The 19,153-nt window shown below is 42.1% G+C and overlaps 3 protein-coding genes across 3 annotated transcripts; 2 read left to right on the forward strand and 1 right to left on the reverse strand.

Moving 5' to 3' along the window:
- Positions 1-1,781: 1,781 nt before the first annotated feature.
- On the forward strand, positions 1,782-4,370 carry LOC307033019 (60 kDa heat shock protein, mitochondrial-like; the record flags this gene model as incomplete). The annotated part of the gene is made up of 2 exons (XM_079671289.1): positions 1,782-1,817; positions 3,042-4,370. The coding sequence occupies 2 exons, from the start codon at positions 1,782-1,784 to the stop codon at positions 4,368-4,370; spliced, it is 1,365 nt and encodes a 454-aa protein (XP_079527415.1).
- LOC307033020 (glyoxalase domain-containing protein 5-like) lies at positions 4,320-16,425 on the reverse strand (the record flags this gene model as incomplete). The annotated part of the gene is made up of 6 exons (XM_079671290.1): positions 4,320-11,275; positions 11,442-11,597; positions 13,793-13,948; positions 14,488-14,611; positions 15,262-15,404; positions 16,408-16,425. The coding sequence occupies 6 exons, from the start codon at positions 16,423-16,425 to the stop codon at positions 11,141-11,143; spliced, it is 732 nt and encodes a 243-aa protein (XP_079527416.1). The 3' UTR covers positions 4,320-11,140.
- LOC307034310 (uncharacterized protein) lies at positions 11,648-18,919 on the forward strand. Its single transcript, XM_079673083.1, has 4 exons — positions 11,648-12,792; positions 18,383-18,518; positions 18,590-18,694; positions 18,787-18,919. Exons 2-4 carry the CDS (start codon positions 18,396-18,398, stop codon positions 18,877-18,879), a joined length of 321 nt encoding a protein of 106 aa, XP_079529209.1. The 5' UTR covers positions 11,648-12,792; positions 18,383-18,395; the 3' UTR covers positions 18,880-18,919.
- The last annotated feature ends 234 nt before the right edge of the window (positions 18,920-19,153 follow it).

A 19,153-nucleotide genomic window follows, 5' to 3' on the forward strand; every position in this document is an offset into this window, starting at 1 on the left:
CTTTTCCAGTTGTTCAATTGAGATGCGGTTTACTGATGCCACTGGTCTTCCTGGTGTGTCCACAGCTGTAGTTGAACTAAGCGGTCCATTGACGACCCATCCTAAGAGAGTTCTTACAGCATAAGGACCATTACCTTGGCTATTTATGACTTGCCAGGGCTCCATTGCCTTTGGGACATCTACTCCGATTAAGAGTTCCAAGTCTGCATCAATTTCTTGTAGTTGTATTTCCTTCAAGTAATGCCACCTGTTGAGATCCTTTTGAGAGAAAAGGTTCCTCTTTGTCACTGGTCTCTTTGTTTGTGTGTATGTCTTCTGCAGATCAATAAAGTTATTCCCATCCAAATCAACCACTTGTAGTCAAGTTATTTCATAACTATCCACTGGTTTCTTTTGACCAATTGTTTGCAGGAGAACTGTAGTCTTCCGTCCTGTTGTATTCAGCCGTCGGTCGCATCAAATTTTATTCGCAAAAGGTTGATGTGCTGCCAGGATCAAGAAAGGCATACGTTTGTATAGTTTTCCTGCCTTTGGAAACTTTTATTTGTACTGGTACTATTAACAGTTTGCAATCTTTTCCAGCCCCGATGTCCTCTTCTTTATCCGGAACGACAGGAGTTCCACTGACTGATCGTTTATTCCAATTAGTCATGTGGTCGTTTTCATTCTCTGCTGGTTTATCGATGTGTAGAATGCTAGGGTGCCTTCCTTGGCAGTGTAGGCATGTACTCCTTTTCTTACACACTTTGCTCATGTGTCCCCTGGTTAGACATCCAAAGCATATGCCTTTTTCCTTCAATAGTTGCACCTTTACATCACGTGGTTGCAGCTTTAACATTTCACATTCATTCAGCTGGTGCTTGCCTTTCTTGCAAATGCAACAATTACCATCCCACCTATTTCTAACAAGGCTTTCAGGTCATTGATAGCTTTTTGGACTTGCAGTGTTACAGTTCCTCGTTTCTATTGCCATGGCAAAGCTATTACTTTTACCTCGTTGGTTGATTTGCTGTTTGGAGTAGGATGTAGTAGCCTTTGAGATGGCTCTCTGGGATGGCATAACATCATGAATATCACCAAAGAGGGGATCTTGCAGAATGCTGGCTTGCTTTTCCATAAACACAACAAGATCAGAGAATGTGGCCCTTCTTTGGTTTTGTTCCAGAAGCTCCAATGCTGTATTTCTCCACTTCTCCTTCAGCTTGTATGGCAGTTTTGACACAATGAGCTTTAAAGTAGATACAAGGTCCAGGTCTTCCATGCTTTTTTGTTCCTTCATAGCATTGCAGCATCCTCTCAGGTAAAGGGCATATGCATGTAATGCTTTTCCATCATCAGGTTTAATCATGCTCCAGTTGAGGGCGTTCCCCATGTACTGTAGGCATTTGCAATTTTCAATCCATCTCCAAAGTGAACTTTCAGAAGTCTTCATGCCTCAGCATAACCTCTCTCTGATTCCATGTGAAAACAGCTCCTCACCAGTTCCATAGGTTGGCCACTAGCCACTAGTTCAAGGTAATAAAGTCTATCATCATCACAACTAGTTTTATTCTCAATGCCATGTTTAAATGCTCGCATGAATGTTTGGAAACTTAAAGGGTCACCATCAAATACAGGTATTTGTCTGGAGGGAAGTGAGGATTGCTTCTGATGTAACATTAGTAAATCTGCAATATCATTTTGCCTCTGGATCACAGTTATCAAATCTTTACTATAACTACTAGAGTCTGATTCCTCAGAACTTTCACTCTTTGGTGGCTCTGATGTTCTCGGGCCCAACAATGGAGCTGGTTCAGAGGGATCTAATGCAAGTGCAGGTATTTGAGCTCTGGGTAATCTGTGAAGTGATGTTTTAGCAATGTGTCTTGTCAAATATTCATTCATTCCATCTCTTTCCTGTACTGTAGAATGTCTTTCAGGGCCCACATAAAAACTGTCAAACACCTTTAATTTGGCTTCAGATTCGGCGATATGATCCTCCAGTTCCATTCTCTCCAATTCAGCTCGTAATCTGTTTTTCTTCATTTCCATTGCCTGTTTTCGTTTTAATGTGGACATCCGTGCTTGTAATGCAGCTTTCTCCGTGGCTACTTTAAGATGAGCTGAGGCTATTGAAGTTGCAGATTGTCTTGTTTGTTTTGAACATTTTGATATCCTAAGCTCATTGGATACATTGGAGATACTATCATGAGGATTAACAAGCAGCTGAGGGTCTGGTGGGAAAGTGTTCCATGATTCCACTTCCTTTAGGAAATTCTCAAATGTTTCCATTTTGGGCTCATACCAGTCCAACGTCTCATTTTCCTCTATTTCAGAAGGTAAAAGCATTTGGACAGCAGCATGAGCATCTTTAAATTCATCCAGAGTCACTTTTAATTGTTCCACACCTCGTAACACTCTTTCACTATTTCCAATATCAGCAAGCAGTGGTCTGAGTTCATTCAGTTTGCGCGTGCACGCGCCCAGTTTCCCTCTGCGCTTCGCACTGAGAGTCTTTAACTCATTGTCTATTTTATCAGGTTCTTCAGCCATCATGACATCATTTCCTTGTCCTTAGGATAATACTTTATCAATTATTTTGATCATTCAATCCGCACTTTAATCCAAACATTGCGTCGTCACAAACATTTCTCTCTGCTCCATTCCGTTTCCTTTTATCTTGGCAGGCATCCAGCATATATCCACATCCCGATCATCTTTAATATCTTTCTTCTGGTTTAAGAGTTAATTGAAGAGTTTATCGCCGGCCACTAGAGGGCAGTGTCACTGCTGTCGCTGCCCGGTTATGCCGTGCTCTGACCCGGTAGTGCCGAGCGGCCATTTTAGTTCAAACATTGTTCATTCACTCCGCCTCAAGTTGAGACGTTCGTCCACTCATTCATGTAAGACTGTTTCCACTATTATATTATACTATATATTATACTATATATATATTATACTATTATACTACTATACTCTGTTTCGTGGTATATATTTGTGTTGATTAAATTGCATGGATGTAATACTTTGTCAGCTTATCTTGCTGTATTACTCTGTTTCAGGGTGTCGTCATCCTTGTCAATAAATTACCGAAACTTACATTGAGGAGTGTGTTTCTTCATGACGGCAACACCACCGCCACCGTGCTCGCCCGCGCCATCGCCAAGGAGGGCTTCGACATCATCAGCAAGGGAGCCAACCCCGTGGAGATCCGCAGAGGAGTCATGATGGCTGTGGAGACCGTCATCAAGGAGCTGAAGAACCTCTCCAAGCCGGTCACCACGCCCGAGGAGATCGCACAGGTTGCCACAATCTCAGCCAACGGAGACGTGGAGATCGGTACCATCATCTCCAACGCCATGAAGAAAGTCGGCCGCAAGGGATTCATCACTGTCAAGGACGGGAAGACCCTGCACGACAAGCTGGAGATCATCGAGGGAATGAAGTTTGACCGCGGATACATCTCCCCTTACTTCATCAACTCTGCCAAAGGTCAGAAGTTCGAGTTCCAGGACGCCTACATTCTGCTGAGCGAGAAGAAGATCTCCACCGTGCAGAGCATCGTTCCCGCTCTGGAGCTCGCCAACCAGAACCGCAAACCTCTGGTGATCGTGGCTGAGGATGTGGACGGAGAGGCGCTCAGCACCCTGGTGCTCAACAGGCTGAAGGTGGGGCTCCAGGTTGTGGCTGTTAAGGCTCCAGGGTTTGGAGACAACAGGAAGAACCAGCTGAGGGACATGGCCGTCGCTAACGGAGGAACCGTGTTTGGAGACGATGCTGTGGGTCTGGCTCTGGAGGACATCCAGGCTCATGACTTCGGTAAGGTGGGCGAGGTTCAGATCACCAAAGACGACTGCCTGCTGCTGAAGGGCGGCGGCAGCACCGCTGACATAGACAGACGAGCAGCTGAGATCATCGAGCAGCTGGAGAACTGCACCAGCGACTACGAGAAGGAGAAGCTCAACGAGAGGCTTGCCAAGCTCTCTGACGGAGTGGCCGTGCTCAAGATTGGAGGAACGAGTGACGTGGAGGTGAACGAGACGAAGGACCGTGTGACGGACGCTCTGAACGCCACGCGGGCGGCGGTGGAGGAGGGCATCGTGCCGGGCGGCGGCTGCGCTCTGCTGCGCTGCATCCCCTGCCTGGACTCCATCCCCACGGCCAACTCTGACCTCACTGTTCCTACGGGTGCCTTCCTGGGTGCACCGCTCCCGGTGCCGCAGTCGCCGCCGACGCTGCCAACGCTGCCAACGCTGCCAACGCTGCCAACGCTGCCAACGCTGCCAACGCTGCCAACGCTGCCCCAGCCGACTCGGCTGGGCCGCGTGAGGAGGCCGCCTGCACGTTACGAGCCCGAGTCTGGCAGCTGGATACGGGATTCAGACCGTTAACCTATTCCGGCCCATAGCTTTCCGGTCTGGGGGGGATGAAGAGTTTATCGCCGGCCACTAGAGGGCAGTGTCACTGCTGTCGCTGCCCGGTTATGCCTTAACATCAGTTATTCCAGCGGTCCGGAGTCTTTGACTCATACCTCATTCACACCAACGCAACTCCGGTTCAAGCTCCGTTCTAGAGCTTTTCAGGTTCAGAACCGGTTCTTCGGTTTAGCTCCGGCTCTTTTCACACTGCCTAGAGTCCGACTGGTGCTGCGTCATTGCGTCATCGTTTGCGTCATGATGTGACCATTTGGTGCCTGCTTTCATAAAGCCAAACTGCGCCGAAACCCCTCACAGCTCACACCGACAACAACAACAATGGCCGATTGTGCTCCAGCTTCCTCTGTACATCTTCCGAAGACCAGATTCCCATTAGGTAGCTGGTCTCTTCAGTGGACCACTGCTGCTTGTTAAGTTTCTCCATCGTTGTGTACAAACTGGATAAAACGTCTATCCCGCCCCTGCCCCTGACCCCGCCTCGACGTAAGCGTGACGTATGCGGTGCTTTTGCTCTGGCCGGACAATATTTTGGTGCTCGAAATGAACCGGATTCCGGAGCTAAGAGGCTGCTCCGCTGCGGTGTGAAGAGGAAAACCCGGTGCTTTTCAAGCTCCAGCTCCGAACCGGCCCTGAAACACCGTTGGTGTGAATGAGGTATATGTCGTGGCCCATTCTTGTGTGATATCTAAAACTGTGCCACTTCAACAGGGATGCGCTTCTTGACTCACACGTTAAAAAACATTTATTTGCTTCCATATATTTAAACAAACAAAATAAACAAAATGATCAGTGTAACGTGAGGTCAAAGACTGTTCCAATTCCCCGTTCATTGCTGGAGACAATTTCCTCCTCACGCTCAGTCCCACCCCTTCCTTATATCACAGGTGTGGCTCGCAGTAAATCAAAGTTTTTCTCCGAATAATTAATTTGGTACTAATACATAAATGGAAAGAATATATTAAGATCTAAATTAATAAGAAAATAATACACTCATTGTCAACACAGAAAAAATGTCTCTAACACTCCCTCTGTCGGTAACGTGGGTGTAGTTACATCCCTCTTTGTGTTCGGCAAGTAGGAGCATTACTCTACTCTTTCCGTTCAGCAGGTAGCTGGGGAAGGCTGTGTTCTCGCACCTGCTCCCGGGTACGCTGCATCCGGCTACCTACAGAATGGCCTATTCATGTAGCGCCTGTATGGCTTCTCTTGAGCCCGAGGACGGCCATGACCGCTGCCCCCCTCTGCTTTGGCCTACAGAGGTGGCACCTCTCCTCGTCACAACTTCCTCCAGCTCAGTCTGGCCGTTCCTGAAGGTGCTGCCATTCCATATGCTGACCACAGCACATGCATAGGGGGAGTGGTTCGCAACCGTGGACTTGAGGGATGCCTACTTCCACGTGGGCCGGGCAAGATGGTCTGCCCAGGAGGGTGCACGCCATGTCAACGTGCCAGAGCTTCGGGCTGTGCAGCTTGAAAATAGAACGATAGTTACGGCTGTAACTACGGTTCTATGAGTCCCGGATGACCGCCAGAGTTTCCTATCACTCAGAATTATTGTGTGCTCGCGAGAAGATTCTGGGAACCGATCTGCTAATGACGCCAGCCTATATAGCCGTCGTCACATGGGTCACAGGTGACTTTGTTGTTATTAGGTACTCAAACTGCGCATGCATGCGATGGATATATCCAGTGCTAAAGCATCGCCTCTGGCGGTCATCCGGGACTCATAGAACCTTAGTTACAGCCGTAACTATCATTTGACACCCCTGGTCTACAGAGTTATTTAGATGGTGGCAAAAAGCAGAAAAACCAGAGCCTAAGGTACATGGCAGATCCTTTATTTTCCTCTAAAATAAGCAATCATTTTTGCAGTCAGTTTTTCTTTACAAAGTATAACAACAAAATGTGTGATCACATATTCTAGTCTACACATAATTATAATAGCAACAACTGATCAGCAGAGTTACACAGAACCAGTCCGTCTACACAGCCAACTGCTCTCTGAAAATAGTGCTGTGTTGTTTAAGAACAGTAATTGGGGTTCTCACACTTCACAGCTAAACTCTAATTAGTGTAAATGCTGTGCAACAGCTTTCCACTATAGTTCTTCTGTTCTTTAATCTTATTATTATTATTATTTCAACCAATATTTTTGCTGTTGAATAACTTCAGCCTACTTTCAGCTACAGGAACCATTCAAATATCAAAAATATTCAGCCTTTTCAGCACATGATGGGAAATGTTCAACCTTTTCAAAATATGTTATACTTTTTGAAATATTTAGCTTTTTAAACTCTTTCTTTAACATGGAACTCAATGGGAGGAAACTTCAAATCCTCTTTTACCTACACTTTTCACCAAATGCTACTCCTTCCACATACTTTCAACTAGAGACTTTATTCCTTTAAAATGATCGCAAGACATTCAGCTATAAAAGTTGTTCTTCAGATCTTTGATATGTTTTACACTTTTTGAGATATTTAACTTAGTTTGGAGCTTGGTAAAGAAGCCCATTTCAGATTTTAACATTAGTGTGTATAGAGTGCCACAGTGACGCGTCCTAAAACCCGGAAGTAAACTCCATCCGGTTCCTTCGACAAAAAAACAATGCAATTTCTCCATAGGATTTTGGAAAATAGCTCGAAATAAGGTCTGTGGTTGACACTGTTGACAGTTCTTCTGTGTAAGTGGCCGTGTCAGATCTGACCTTTACCTCACCTACCTCTATTAAGCTTACCATTGATAAAAAGATGCTAAATTGGCTGTGAATGGAAGGATGTATGTTTCCTTCTTTGTTGTTTCAGGCATATGAAACCAGGCATGTGAAACTAAACAGAACATCCTGAACTTTTGACCTATACACACACACATTCTAGATGGTGCAATAAAAGCGTAAAAGTTCCAGCTACCATGCAGAGAAGGCGCTTGTGGTTTTTGACACCTTATGGTGTCTTAAACCATTAAGACAATGAGGCACAGGATGCAGGCGACCTACGCACAGATTCAAATCAACTTCCTGGGCCAGCGAATCGAGACAAGCTGCCCATATTTGTATCTGTTAATAAATTAAATCTCTGTTAATGAATTAAATTATAAAGTTTGCATATATGATATTGAAATGTTTAAAGAAAATAACTTGATTCTAAAACATGACATTGACAATGTGTTCTGTTTTCATGAAAAATGTTCATATTCCCTCTCTTTAAAATTACATATCATGACTGTAAGTTTGTACTTGTTTTATTTTTAAACCTTATATTTTTTAATGTTCAGTAATTAAAAGTTGAACAGTTGTGACCTCCTTCTGACTGAAAGAGAGAAAGGGGGAGACCACCTGACAAAGAGAAGGAGGAGGAAGAAGACTATAAAGAAGAATGGAGAAGAAGAAACGAGGCTTCTTGGAGGCTTCTTGGGGGAAGTTTTCTGAGGCCCAAGCCCTGGGCCCGGGCCTGGGCCTGGGCCTGGGCCTGGGCTCGGGCTCTTTTAGACGGCTTGAGGACTTGACTTGTGAACCTATTGCTATTGTATTTTGACTTGGTGTCTTTATTATTTTTTAAGGATTCTTTTTAATCCTCAATTTTTGTTAAAACCTTAATAAATCCGGTTTGTACTTTGTACACTTCGACCCAAACTCCTGGCTCTCTTGGTGATAATTTGGATTTAAATTGTTTAAGGGGAATTTGACATATGCTCTGCTGATGTGGTAATATCACTGCTTTGATATTGAATATTTGACTCTGGCTGGTGATGTCACTGCTGTGATATTGATGTTTGACTCTGGCTGTGTTTGATATTACATTTGCATTGTTTTGATTGATATATTTGGGGATCAAGAGAGGGTGGGGTTAGGGACTTTGGGTTCTGAAGCTGCCCTAATTACCAGGGAGTCTCCCATTAACAGAGGGATTCTCCTCCAGGGGCAGTTTTGATACTGCTCTGGGGTTCTACAAGCCCACCAACACCTACTACACCATACACACCGTTTTGCTATCCTGGTGGTCGGAGACCGACGCTTTAGTGCCTGAAATAAGTGATACGACGGGCAGCGTGGTGTTAGAGGCCACGTTGTAAACACCCCCTAAGCAGATTACGTTGATCTTGCGTGTAGATTCTGGGGGGTTTTGAAGCCCTAAAAAGATTGGACGGCCATTCACCGGAGCCTTATCAGCAACGGAGTTCGGCCTAGGTATCAACATTGGTTGTATCGAAGCTAGATTCCTTTTCAACACACATTAAGAGACGGATCACGTTTTGTTCAGCCAGATAATATCCACATGTCTACCCTACTTTTATAATTTTCGAATCATAAATCTAATCGCCAGAAGCAAAATGCTAAAGGTTATGCTATAAACAAACTACAGCAGGGTCGCTGCTTCAACGTCACGCCAACTTAAAGGTCCCATGTCATGGCCATTTCTACTGATCATAATTCCATTGTTGAGGTCTACTGAAATATGTTTATACCGTGCAATTTTCCAAACTCACTTTGGTTTCTCTGGGTATCCCCACGTCACAGTACCCAGGAAGTAAACAATGGAAAATGAAAAATCTCCAACGAGGCGTTTTGGGGAGGTCTTTTATGTGTTAGAGTTTTACTCCCTACAGAGTGTACTTTGAGGGTTTTTGAATCCGCAGACCGTTTACATGCATAAAAACCTTCATAACACACAAGGGGACAGGTAATAACCCGAAAGCATGACATGGGACCTTTAAGATCCATATTAAAAAATACAGATTCAAAATTGCACAAGTTGAAGCATTTGTTTTAACAACACATTCTCACTCCCAACTCGGCCTATGTTGACGTTATGTCAGGGTCCCTGTCGTCACCTTCCAACGCAAGGGGGGGCCCTTTAGCGTCGTGTTTCAACTATCAGGGAGTCTCACAGCGTTCATCAACCTTTTTTTCGTAACTCAATATCAAGCCACACTTATTGTGTTTACTTCTTTATTTTAATTGAATAATGTCAATTTTGTTGCTGCCAGTTAGGGGGAGAGTAGGGGCTCAGAAATCTGTATTGTTTCATCGTTTTTTCCTTCTAATCTTTTATTATTTTCTAAACCACACAATCACACAATTATCCTTGTGTTTATTTATTTGTTTGATTGTATAGTGTCTGACTTTTGGAGTCCGTCAGGACTGACATAACGTCAACATAGGCCGAGTTGGGAGTGAGAATGTGTTGGTTTTAACAGTTTGCAGGAGGCAGGTACTTGCTTTCAAGCAAAACACAGGGAAAAACAAACTTAGCAGGAGTGTTTACATGTTCGGTGTAATGACGTAGGCTACAACGGCCTCGACAACTTCTGTGTTCCTATTCAGCCACATCTTAACAACCATCGTTTTTCAGACAGGAAAACCCTTCAAAAATCACCAGTGGGGTCACTGCTGATGTATTTAATGTCGTATAGCAAAATGTGATCCGTCTCTTCAATTTGTGTCAACCACAGACCTTATTTCGAACTACTTTCCAAATTCCTATGGAGAAATTGCATTGCTTTTTGACGAAGGAACCGGAAGTGGTAAAATGCTAACTTACTTCCGGGTATTAGGACGCGTCACTGTGGCACTCTATTGCGCAGCTCGTTAAAGCTCAGAGTGTGTGATGTCACAGCTGAGGAGAGCGTGAAATTCGCCAAATTTCTTTTTTCACAAAATGCCTCTTGAGGGCATGAAGTGACAGGAACTTTCAATATGTCTCCATTAAGGCCCATTGTAAATTCAGCCTGATCTATCCTCAGAGCAGCAGCTGCACACCTTTAGTAAATCTGCCAAAAATGCCACATTATTGACCCGAAAGTGCACAAAAAGCACACTTCAGACACTCAGGGTCCTTGACATGCTTCGCGCGTTGACATTTTACAAAAAAGCATCTACCGTTTTTAAACTATAGTTTATGTAAGAGGTTTATGTCTAATTCAGAACAGTGGAAAGGGTCTCCTTTCACAGCACATCTCCATGGAAACCTTTGATCTCTGGGCTCATGTACACAGGTGTTTGATAACGTCCTCACCATGGAAACCTTTGTTCGCTGGGCTCACACACAGGTGTTATGATTAGCTGTTATGATTAGGTGCTCAGCACAGAAACAAACCCTGACAAACAGACTGGAGTTTAAACACTGTCTCAGCCTATTATTTTCTGTCTGATGGAGACTTCATACTGACGTCAACATGTTCCACATATTTTATAAATTATTGGTGACGTATGGTTTTAGTTCAAAATGTTGCAGTTTAAATATTCTGCTGCTTTATACACATGAATTCACTACTACTTAAATGTAATATCTAACTCCTTCAGCCTACTTTCTGCTACAGAAACCATTCAAGTATAAAATTATTCAGCTATTTCAGGACATTGAGGCTATACATTTAGTTGTTTATACCTTTTTTAAACCTTTTATTTTAAATATTAAGCTTCTTCACTATTTGTCCTACTCTTCCAGTTTAACATATCACTTTCAAGTTTTCAACAAAGTCATTGCAATGCGTTTGAGCTGTAACAATTTTGATTCAAATCATTTCACTTTTCTGCATTTCTCCGCTAAGTTCAGCGACAAACTTACTTGGTTTTTGTAGCTAAAAGCAGCTACAGAGACCATTCAGCTAATAAAATATTCAGCTTTTTCTGCATTTTCAGCTACATTCAGCAACAAATGTACACAGTTTACAGCATTCGCATGTATTTTCAGGAGGAAATGCATTTTCTAGTTGTACTTAGTGGATCACTCTGGAGTCGACTGGTTATAGTTTGAAACTTCGATGAGGTTGTGGTCTGGATCTCTGAAGTACAGAGACGTGATGGGTCCCACAGCTCCACTCCTCTCCACCGGTCCCTCCTCTATCTCCACCCCACAGACCTGCAGAGAAGAAGAGACAACAGCAATTGACGCTGAGCATTTCAGAGACACCCAGAACGGTGAGAAAATGTGATGCACAGACAACTAAAGTCCCGTGGCTTTAAAGATGTAACCATCTTAAAATATTTAAATTGGCGTTATTAATTCAAGAGAGTCTGTAGGAAACCTTCAGATGTGAAGCCGCTGTAGCGAGGGGGGTTTTGGTGATGAGGCACAGGTCCGCAGAGCCTGACGTTGGATGCTTGGCTTTGGGCTCAAACTCCTGACCCAACTGGTGAAGGTTAAACTTCTGCTGCCCAAAACCCAGGGCCTTACGATCTCCCTTGAAAACGCAGAGAGAGCAGGTGATGTGGGAAAGCTCAAAGCAGCTCATTGTGGGACTACATAACAGTAGAGACACTCTCAGCTGACATACAGTCAAAGCCTGCCATCTAGTGGATGTTCTCTCAAACCAAAAGCAGACAGTATTTCAACTTAACTAATCATTACATAAACAATGCATGGATAATGATAATACTGACACATTAAATGATTATAATTATTAACACTAAATTGATCCCCAGGAGGGGAATGGGGTTATGTTATAGTGGTGTCTATTTGAAATGAATAAGAATATAAATTGTACAGTTATGTTAAAATCGCGAATGAAGATATTGCATAAACTATATTCAATTAATTAGCAATACTTAATCTGATTTACTATGAGTATGCCTAACCCTAACCTGCTAATACTATTAATTACTGATACTACTACAACCATTACTACTACCTGCTACTACTACTACTGCTACTACTACAACCATTACTACTAACACAAACAGGGGCGGACTGGAACTACAAATCAGCCCGGGACTCTCGATCGGCCCACTTCCGTACCGGCGGCCCACCGTGGTGCTAGTGACTTACCGTAGAGGTAGACATTAAGGGTAAAATGCATGGTAAAATGCCACTGGCATTATATTATCACTGGCCCCACCATTGTAACCAATGGCCCGGAGCATTCGTCCAAAAAAAAATCGACTAATAATGAAGAAAATTAACACCTTTGTTGCAATAGTAATTTATGCACAAACTACATTACTACTTGTACTACAACATTTGAATAATCAGTTCTTCCTCATTTTCCTCAATTGTTCATATTTGGTTTATTAAAATAATGATATTGTGGTCATTGTTAAAAAATGTCTGCTATTATTATGAGTATTATTATTATTTGTATAATGCACTTTCTACCTTCCTGTCATTAGGAGTTAGACATGTAATGGCTATGTAATTGATTTGATAGACCCTTCATTATCCTAAACTGCTGGGACATTTCGCCAATACCTTTATATTGTCTACTCTTCACTTACTTGTCAGCATAGGTCGGCATTGATGTACAGAGCCGACAGAAGACCTTGTTTATATTGGCATCATATTGAGAGGTGCAGCCAGTGACGCGTCCTAAACCAGGAAGTAAGCTGCTGGTTCCCTCGACAAAAGCAATGGGATTTCTCAGGAAAATAGCTGGAAATAAGGTCTGTGGAAAACAAACCTGTTAGATAAATGCACGTTTTGTTCAGCCGGATAATCTCCACATGTCTACCCTACTTTTATAATGTTCAAATCATAAATCTAATCGATAGATTATAAAAAAGGTTTTTAGGACGCGTCACTGCACCACTAGAAGCCAAAGTTCAATCAAGCTGGCTGAAACTTTCTCTCCCTCTTCTTCTCATGCTCCCTGTCACTCTCCTTTAACTCCTCTGGTAACTTTCTTTTATTTGAAGATTGTTTTTTGCCCGGCGCTTGGCCGGTTACCGCTGGTATTAAAAACATTTTGGCCAATGGTTAGGTGGCGCGATAGTCTGTAGTGAAGGAGCGCGCTCCCGCTCACGGGAGCCTGCTCGCGCTGCGCTCCGCAGCAAACAGCTGTTTGCTTTTCACCCAACAACGACAACCGACTCACGGAACTCTATGTTGTAGCGTTGACAAACGAAACAATTTAACTAAATTGCTAGTCAAAATACCGATACCACAGGACAATTCTTTTAAAGCAATATTTTTAGTGGCCCGAGCGGGCAAGTGGAGAGTACGTTATGCTTGCCCGGGGTGTCTAAATAGTGCTTCCGGGCCAGCGAGCCATTTATAATGTCGAGCCCTGCAGGTTAACGGCCGGCCCACATCGTCCGACCGGCCCACTTCAGTAACGGCCCATCGGGATTCGTCCCGAGCGTCCCGATGGCCAGTCCGCCCCTGAACACAAATAATAATAGTACATTGTAGTGCCGGTAAGAAGGAGTCGGAGGCGGAGTATTTAGAAGGGATTTCGCCTCTTTATTTTCCATCAAGCAATAGTAGTATCAGACAGGTACTCAGTGAGGAGAGTCAAGTTAGAGTGCGTTGCTAGCTCTAGCTTGGCAACCTATATATCTGGTGTTACGCTAAACCACGTCCGTGTAGGAAATGTGACCCAAAAGTGAATTATGGTTAACTAGAGTCACCACAACATTTACATTTAAAAAGCACATTGCAAACCTTGAAAGTGATGACTTCCATGCCCAGGACTGAGGTATAAAAGTTGATGGTGTCTGGCACACTTTTCACAGTCAGAACCAAATGATCCAGACGGCTCACTTCAACAGGACAACTTGTTTTGAACCTGACAAAGCCAAGTGTTTGGATGGAGACCTGCTGTAAGAGATAAAACAAATACATTCTAGGGATTAAACAACAACTTTATGTTGATGGCATGGACAGAGCTGGGTTAATGCTATTCAAGATTAATAAAACATTCTATATTGGCTACATTTATAAACAAAATAATACAAAAATGTGACATATTGTAAAATTGAAAAAAGCCATACATTAAAATAAATTATCTGGGCATTTCATTTGTATGTTTTATGTACCTTTTTGACTGTGCAATAAAAACATTTTATATCAGAAACAGCGCCGCAGTGTGGTGACAATGTAGCCTATGGCACACTGTAAGGACCAGAAAGGTGGGTTTAGCAAAACATTGATGTAGACCAGCAACACGTTTAACAATCATATCATCATAATAATTTAACAGTCTATTGTATGAACCTATTTTTCGGTTATTAACATACCGAATTATCTAAAGGGAAGTCTTAACTGCTGGTACTTCTGCCTTTACAAAGTGAGACGCGAGTGGTAAGTAGTGGGAATACATTTAGCGGTTAAATTAGCAGATAATCTCAATAAAGTACCTTTAAAACGTTCCTCTGAAAGTAAAAGAAACGACCTCCAGCTGTCCGCAGCTGGAGGTCGGCGGGTTGGAGCACTTCCTTGTCGTTGCACCTCTGTGTGTGAACCAGCTGGAACTGGCCGACACTGAAGAGCAGAGGCGCGGGAAGGTATTTTGAGTGGGGGTGCTGAGGTGCTGGACTCCAGTGAACACTATTACGGGCACTATAGAGCACGCACAAAAAAACTCCCCACACGCAAACACACAGTAAACCCGCGACTGTTACAATGAAGGCTCGATAATCAGCTCACGGCATATAGGCAGGGGTAAAGTGCTATTTTTTACGAGTGGGGAGTGGACCTCACCTCCTCTAGGGGGGTCCGGGGGGATGCTCCCCCTGGAAGATTTTAAATATTTAAATATAATAATAATAATAATATTTTAAATATTGAAGTTAAAAGCATCAATCTGGTGCACTTTGAGACCAACATTAAGAGATCTATTGATACATCTCTCAACACCCAGATGAAACACAACTGTAAGCAGATGTTCTTTTTCTTTATGGATATTTTACAAATCACTCCCCTTTCAAACTGTATTCTTGTTTTACTGCCATATAGTATTTCATAACTGTTTTTCCTTTATTCTCTTACTTTTTTTATAACTATAATGATCATATGAAGGTGTGCCGCGGAAATAATCTTTTGAATAATCTTTTACCAAACCATTTGAGACCCACTGAGATAACTTAGACTAAAGTTAACTATCTAAACACTCAGAGAGTCCTTTAGCTCACCTGAGCCCCTCAGTCTGAGAGGAGAGCTCTCCTCCAGCTTGTTGTGGAACAAACAGCTCCGTATGTCCGTTAGTGCAGCTAGCTAACCAGATGCTAACAACACGGTCCCTGCTGCTGGCACCGGTACCTCTCTCTCTCCCCCTCTCTCACACACACTAAATGCGCTATTTCCGCACACACAGAGCCGCGAGCTTGAATGACACAAGCACACTTTATTTCCATGCAACTCTCTGATTGGTCTGGTGTCTTGCCTCTGTTGCATTCACTGAACACGGGAAATGACAGTCCTGCCGTCCTTTCTAGTGTCTTGATGAAGTTCACGTAAAGCACGGTTAATGTATTATATTATTGAGGTAGAATTGTCCGGGGCTACAGAAAAAACATTCGGGGCAGGCCAAAATATTATTTTACCAACAATTTGGAATTTATTGGCTACATATTACACAGATTATGCACAGCGGGAGCAGCTAAAACCGTCAAATAATAATTCAGACAGGGGAGCTCCGCACCCCCTGCCTGCCGCTAGGGGGTGCTGCAGCGCCCTCAGCACCCCCCTTCCCCGCCCATGCTGAAGAGAGGCATTAACAAACTTTGATAACTACAACCTTTCACTAACAGACTTTCACGGAGTACGTCTCTATCGAAAAGACACCAATGAACAAATAAAAAACGTCTATCAAGTTTTACATTGGATTTTCACAAATCTTCCAGTAGGCGGTGCTAGTACTTACACACTTTCACAGATGCAGAGACCAAACGCCAGTGGTGGAAAGTAATAAACTAGTGTATTTAAGTTCAAATAGGAGTTATTTGTTCTTAACTTAAGGTTTTCTATGTTATGGTACTTTATTCTTCTTTACTAGGCCCACAGCTTTGAGGAAAATATTATACACTTTTATTTTAATTTGATAAATTAAGTTACTATTATACTACTATTACTATTACTACTATACTATATAGTATAGTAGTAACTCACTAGTTACTACTATACTCCTATTGTACAAAAATCTAACCAACTACAAATATATTGTAATATTATGGATAGATGAGTCCAGTTAATCCCTTAGTCAAATGCACAATCTCTTTGGCAATGTGAAATACACATTATCCACATCAATGAGTCAATTATTAAATTACATTATGTACAAAAGACTCATGGACCATTCTGCCTAGGAAGGACTTTTGGTACTTTAATTCAATATTAATGGAACCACTTTTGTACTCCTAATTTGTATAATTTGTAATGCTTTTACTTGTTACATTCTGGGGCACTGTGGCATTAGTACTGAAGTAAAACATGATTATTTGTTCCACCACTACCAAATGCATCATAAACAAAGATATTTTGTATTGTGTAATATGCACAATGTGTGTAATATGTTATGGTCTGGACATTAAAGGTAACACAAACCATGCTCTGCTTCCACTCCACACCATCATTAAAGTCATGATTTTTCCTTGGATTAAAAAATGTTAGAAACCAAATATAAAGCGGTATGAGAAACATATCAATGAACATCTCAACTCGTCATATCAAAACAAACATGAAAATAAAAGTATATTTAGACGGTTTAATATATAAGGTAAAAGTAATAATATAATTATTGTGTGCACGTGAATGCAGAATAAAATTACCAAGCAGCAAAGTAAGTGTACAGAATGCATACCTGCTAATGCATTTTGTAGCATATCAACATGTTTAATTCAGCGGTTAGTTTCATTTAACACCCAGTTAACATACTGCACTGGGTGACACAGAACAAGGCCAAGACTAAGGAATGGCCTAAGAGGGAATATACATTTCATTTACATGTTTATGGTATATAACCATGACAACGTCTTGCATTCAAACTCTTCTGTCCCACAGAGGGAAGTAATAATTGTGGCAAAGACATCAAACAGTGGAACAAGACACGTGACAGGATGGCATTCATTGTGATGCCCATTACTCCTTTAGCCAGTGTTCCTGTTCATCGACAGTGCTATTAAAACCTACAGAACTTCTAAATAAAATAAAAATAACTTCAACATATTTTACTCTCACTTAAGCATGTATTGCACACTGATATGGAGCATCTGCTCATGGGGTAGAAGGAGGCAAGCATTACGACTTTCTACTGGAGCCTTGTTAAGACAGAAGGAAAATAGTGTGAATGTTTTCAGAATTAGTTGGCGTCTGAAACTCAACTCTTTGGGTTAATAACTTAAGTTGGACCTCCGTGTAAAGAGATCTATTCTGGCTGAGTTGACAGTTCAAGTGAATGTGTGGTCATTTCAATCTATGCGAAAAACAACTTAGATAACTTACTTCATTGGTCAATAATTAAAGACAACCCAATGTGTAAAAATAAAAAGGATCAGATCTGTAGATAATGGATGACAGGACAAACCGATTGTGAAATCATAGTTGTACAACAAAAAGCAAACAATCTTTTACATATGGATGAAGAAAGCAAAAGAAAGTATATCTAAATATTTCGACATGTCATGCCTATTAGTATAGTATTTTTAAGTTGGGAAAATTCACATGCCGACAACTTAATATCAACCCAATATCTACTACCAATATAGAGACACCCCTAATTTCTGGTATTACTGCTACTGCATTTTTAATGATCAAGAAAATAAAGCTACTATATGATTCCAAAATAAAACTCACACTTTGATAAGGTAGCCTAGGTGGATTTATCTTTCCCTTATGTCTGTACAACATTCTTTTTTTTAACCTTTCATGGTATATGCCACTCCAAAAGAGTTGTTTCTTTCTGGTGAACAAGAAAATGAAAGTACACGTCACACTGTAAATGGCAAACCAATCAATGTCCTACAACCTTTGGACATCACAATCTTTAAATAATTCTGCTGTGTGTATACCTCAAATTGGTGCAACAGTCAATTTAGGGATGCTCTAATAGAGAGTAATTGCCGCCAACTTGACCTTAATCTTCTGTTTTTAGAATGTAAGAAGTAGAAAGTAAAAAGTCGTCAGAAAAATAATTAGTGGAGTGAAGTACTGATACCAGAAAAATGTATTTAAGTACAGTAACGAAGTATTTGTACTCCACTACTTCCCACCTCTGTAAATAGGGTGTAACTTTTTCTCTCTGTGCCCTGTGGGTAGCCACTGCGCCGGCATGTTACCCCACCGCCAGGCCACCCGACCTGGAAACATGCTGTCAGTCAACCAGGAGATCCCAGAGGAGCTGCTGCAGACTGATGAGGCTGTGTTCTGCCCTCTGTTAGCTGGCCAGATGTCTGTGAGTGTATTTATTGTGCAGTGCTAGGCTTGAATTAAAGAAGGTGAATTAATTAGGATTTGTTTTCACAGATTCATGATGGACTCCTGGTTCATGCCAGTGATGCCAACACATCCCAGAGAAGGCGCTGTGGGCTTGTGATCCGTTATGTTCCCACCTGTGCACATCCCACCCAGGTGAGACCAACATGGTAGATGTATTGCTATATTTCATTATCATTTCAAAGACTTGTACTGTGTGTTGATCTTGTTTTTTATGTTGCTGATAGGATCCTGATCGTCCCAGGAAATTTGCTGCAACAATGTTGGCCTGTGGATCGGATCGCTTCAATCATTTCTCCGACATTAAAAAGAAACATTAGAAAACACTTTCACTCGTCACTCATTACATCTCAGTTCAACCCAAATACAAATATGAAAGACATCATAAGTAAAGATTCATCAATGGAGTATTGAAATATTATCCAAAATGGAGGTATTTCTTTTTTCTTTTTTTAATCCAACACTTCCTCTATATATACTCAGCTTGTTTTAGAGGGAAATCTGTAAATGATCTATAAATAAAATCAGGCACCTTCAGTGATTTAATACCTTACATTTGATTCAGGTGAATTAGATTCCCTAGAGATTGTCCTT

Source organism: Notothenia rossii (genome assembly GCF_949606895.1).
Source record: "Notothenia rossii genome assembly, chromosome: 3".
Classification (NCBI taxonomy): Eukaryota; Metazoa; Chordata; class Actinopteri; order Perciformes; family Nototheniidae; genus Notothenia; species Notothenia rossii.

Bases quoted from the DNA above. Each gene is read 5' to 3' on its own strand.
- LOC307034310 (XM_079673083.1), top strand. From the start codon at position 18,396: ATGTTACCCCACCGCCAGGCCACCCGACCTGGAAACATGCTGTCAGTC. The intron at 18,519-18,589 runs GTGAGTGTATTT...TTGTTTTCACAG, and splicing joins TGTTAGCTGGCCAGATGTCT to ATTCATGATGGACTCCTGGT. The intron at 18,695-18,786 runs GTGAGACCAACA...TGTTGCTGATAG, and splicing joins CCTGTGCACATCCCACCCAG to GATCCTGATCGTCCCAGGAA.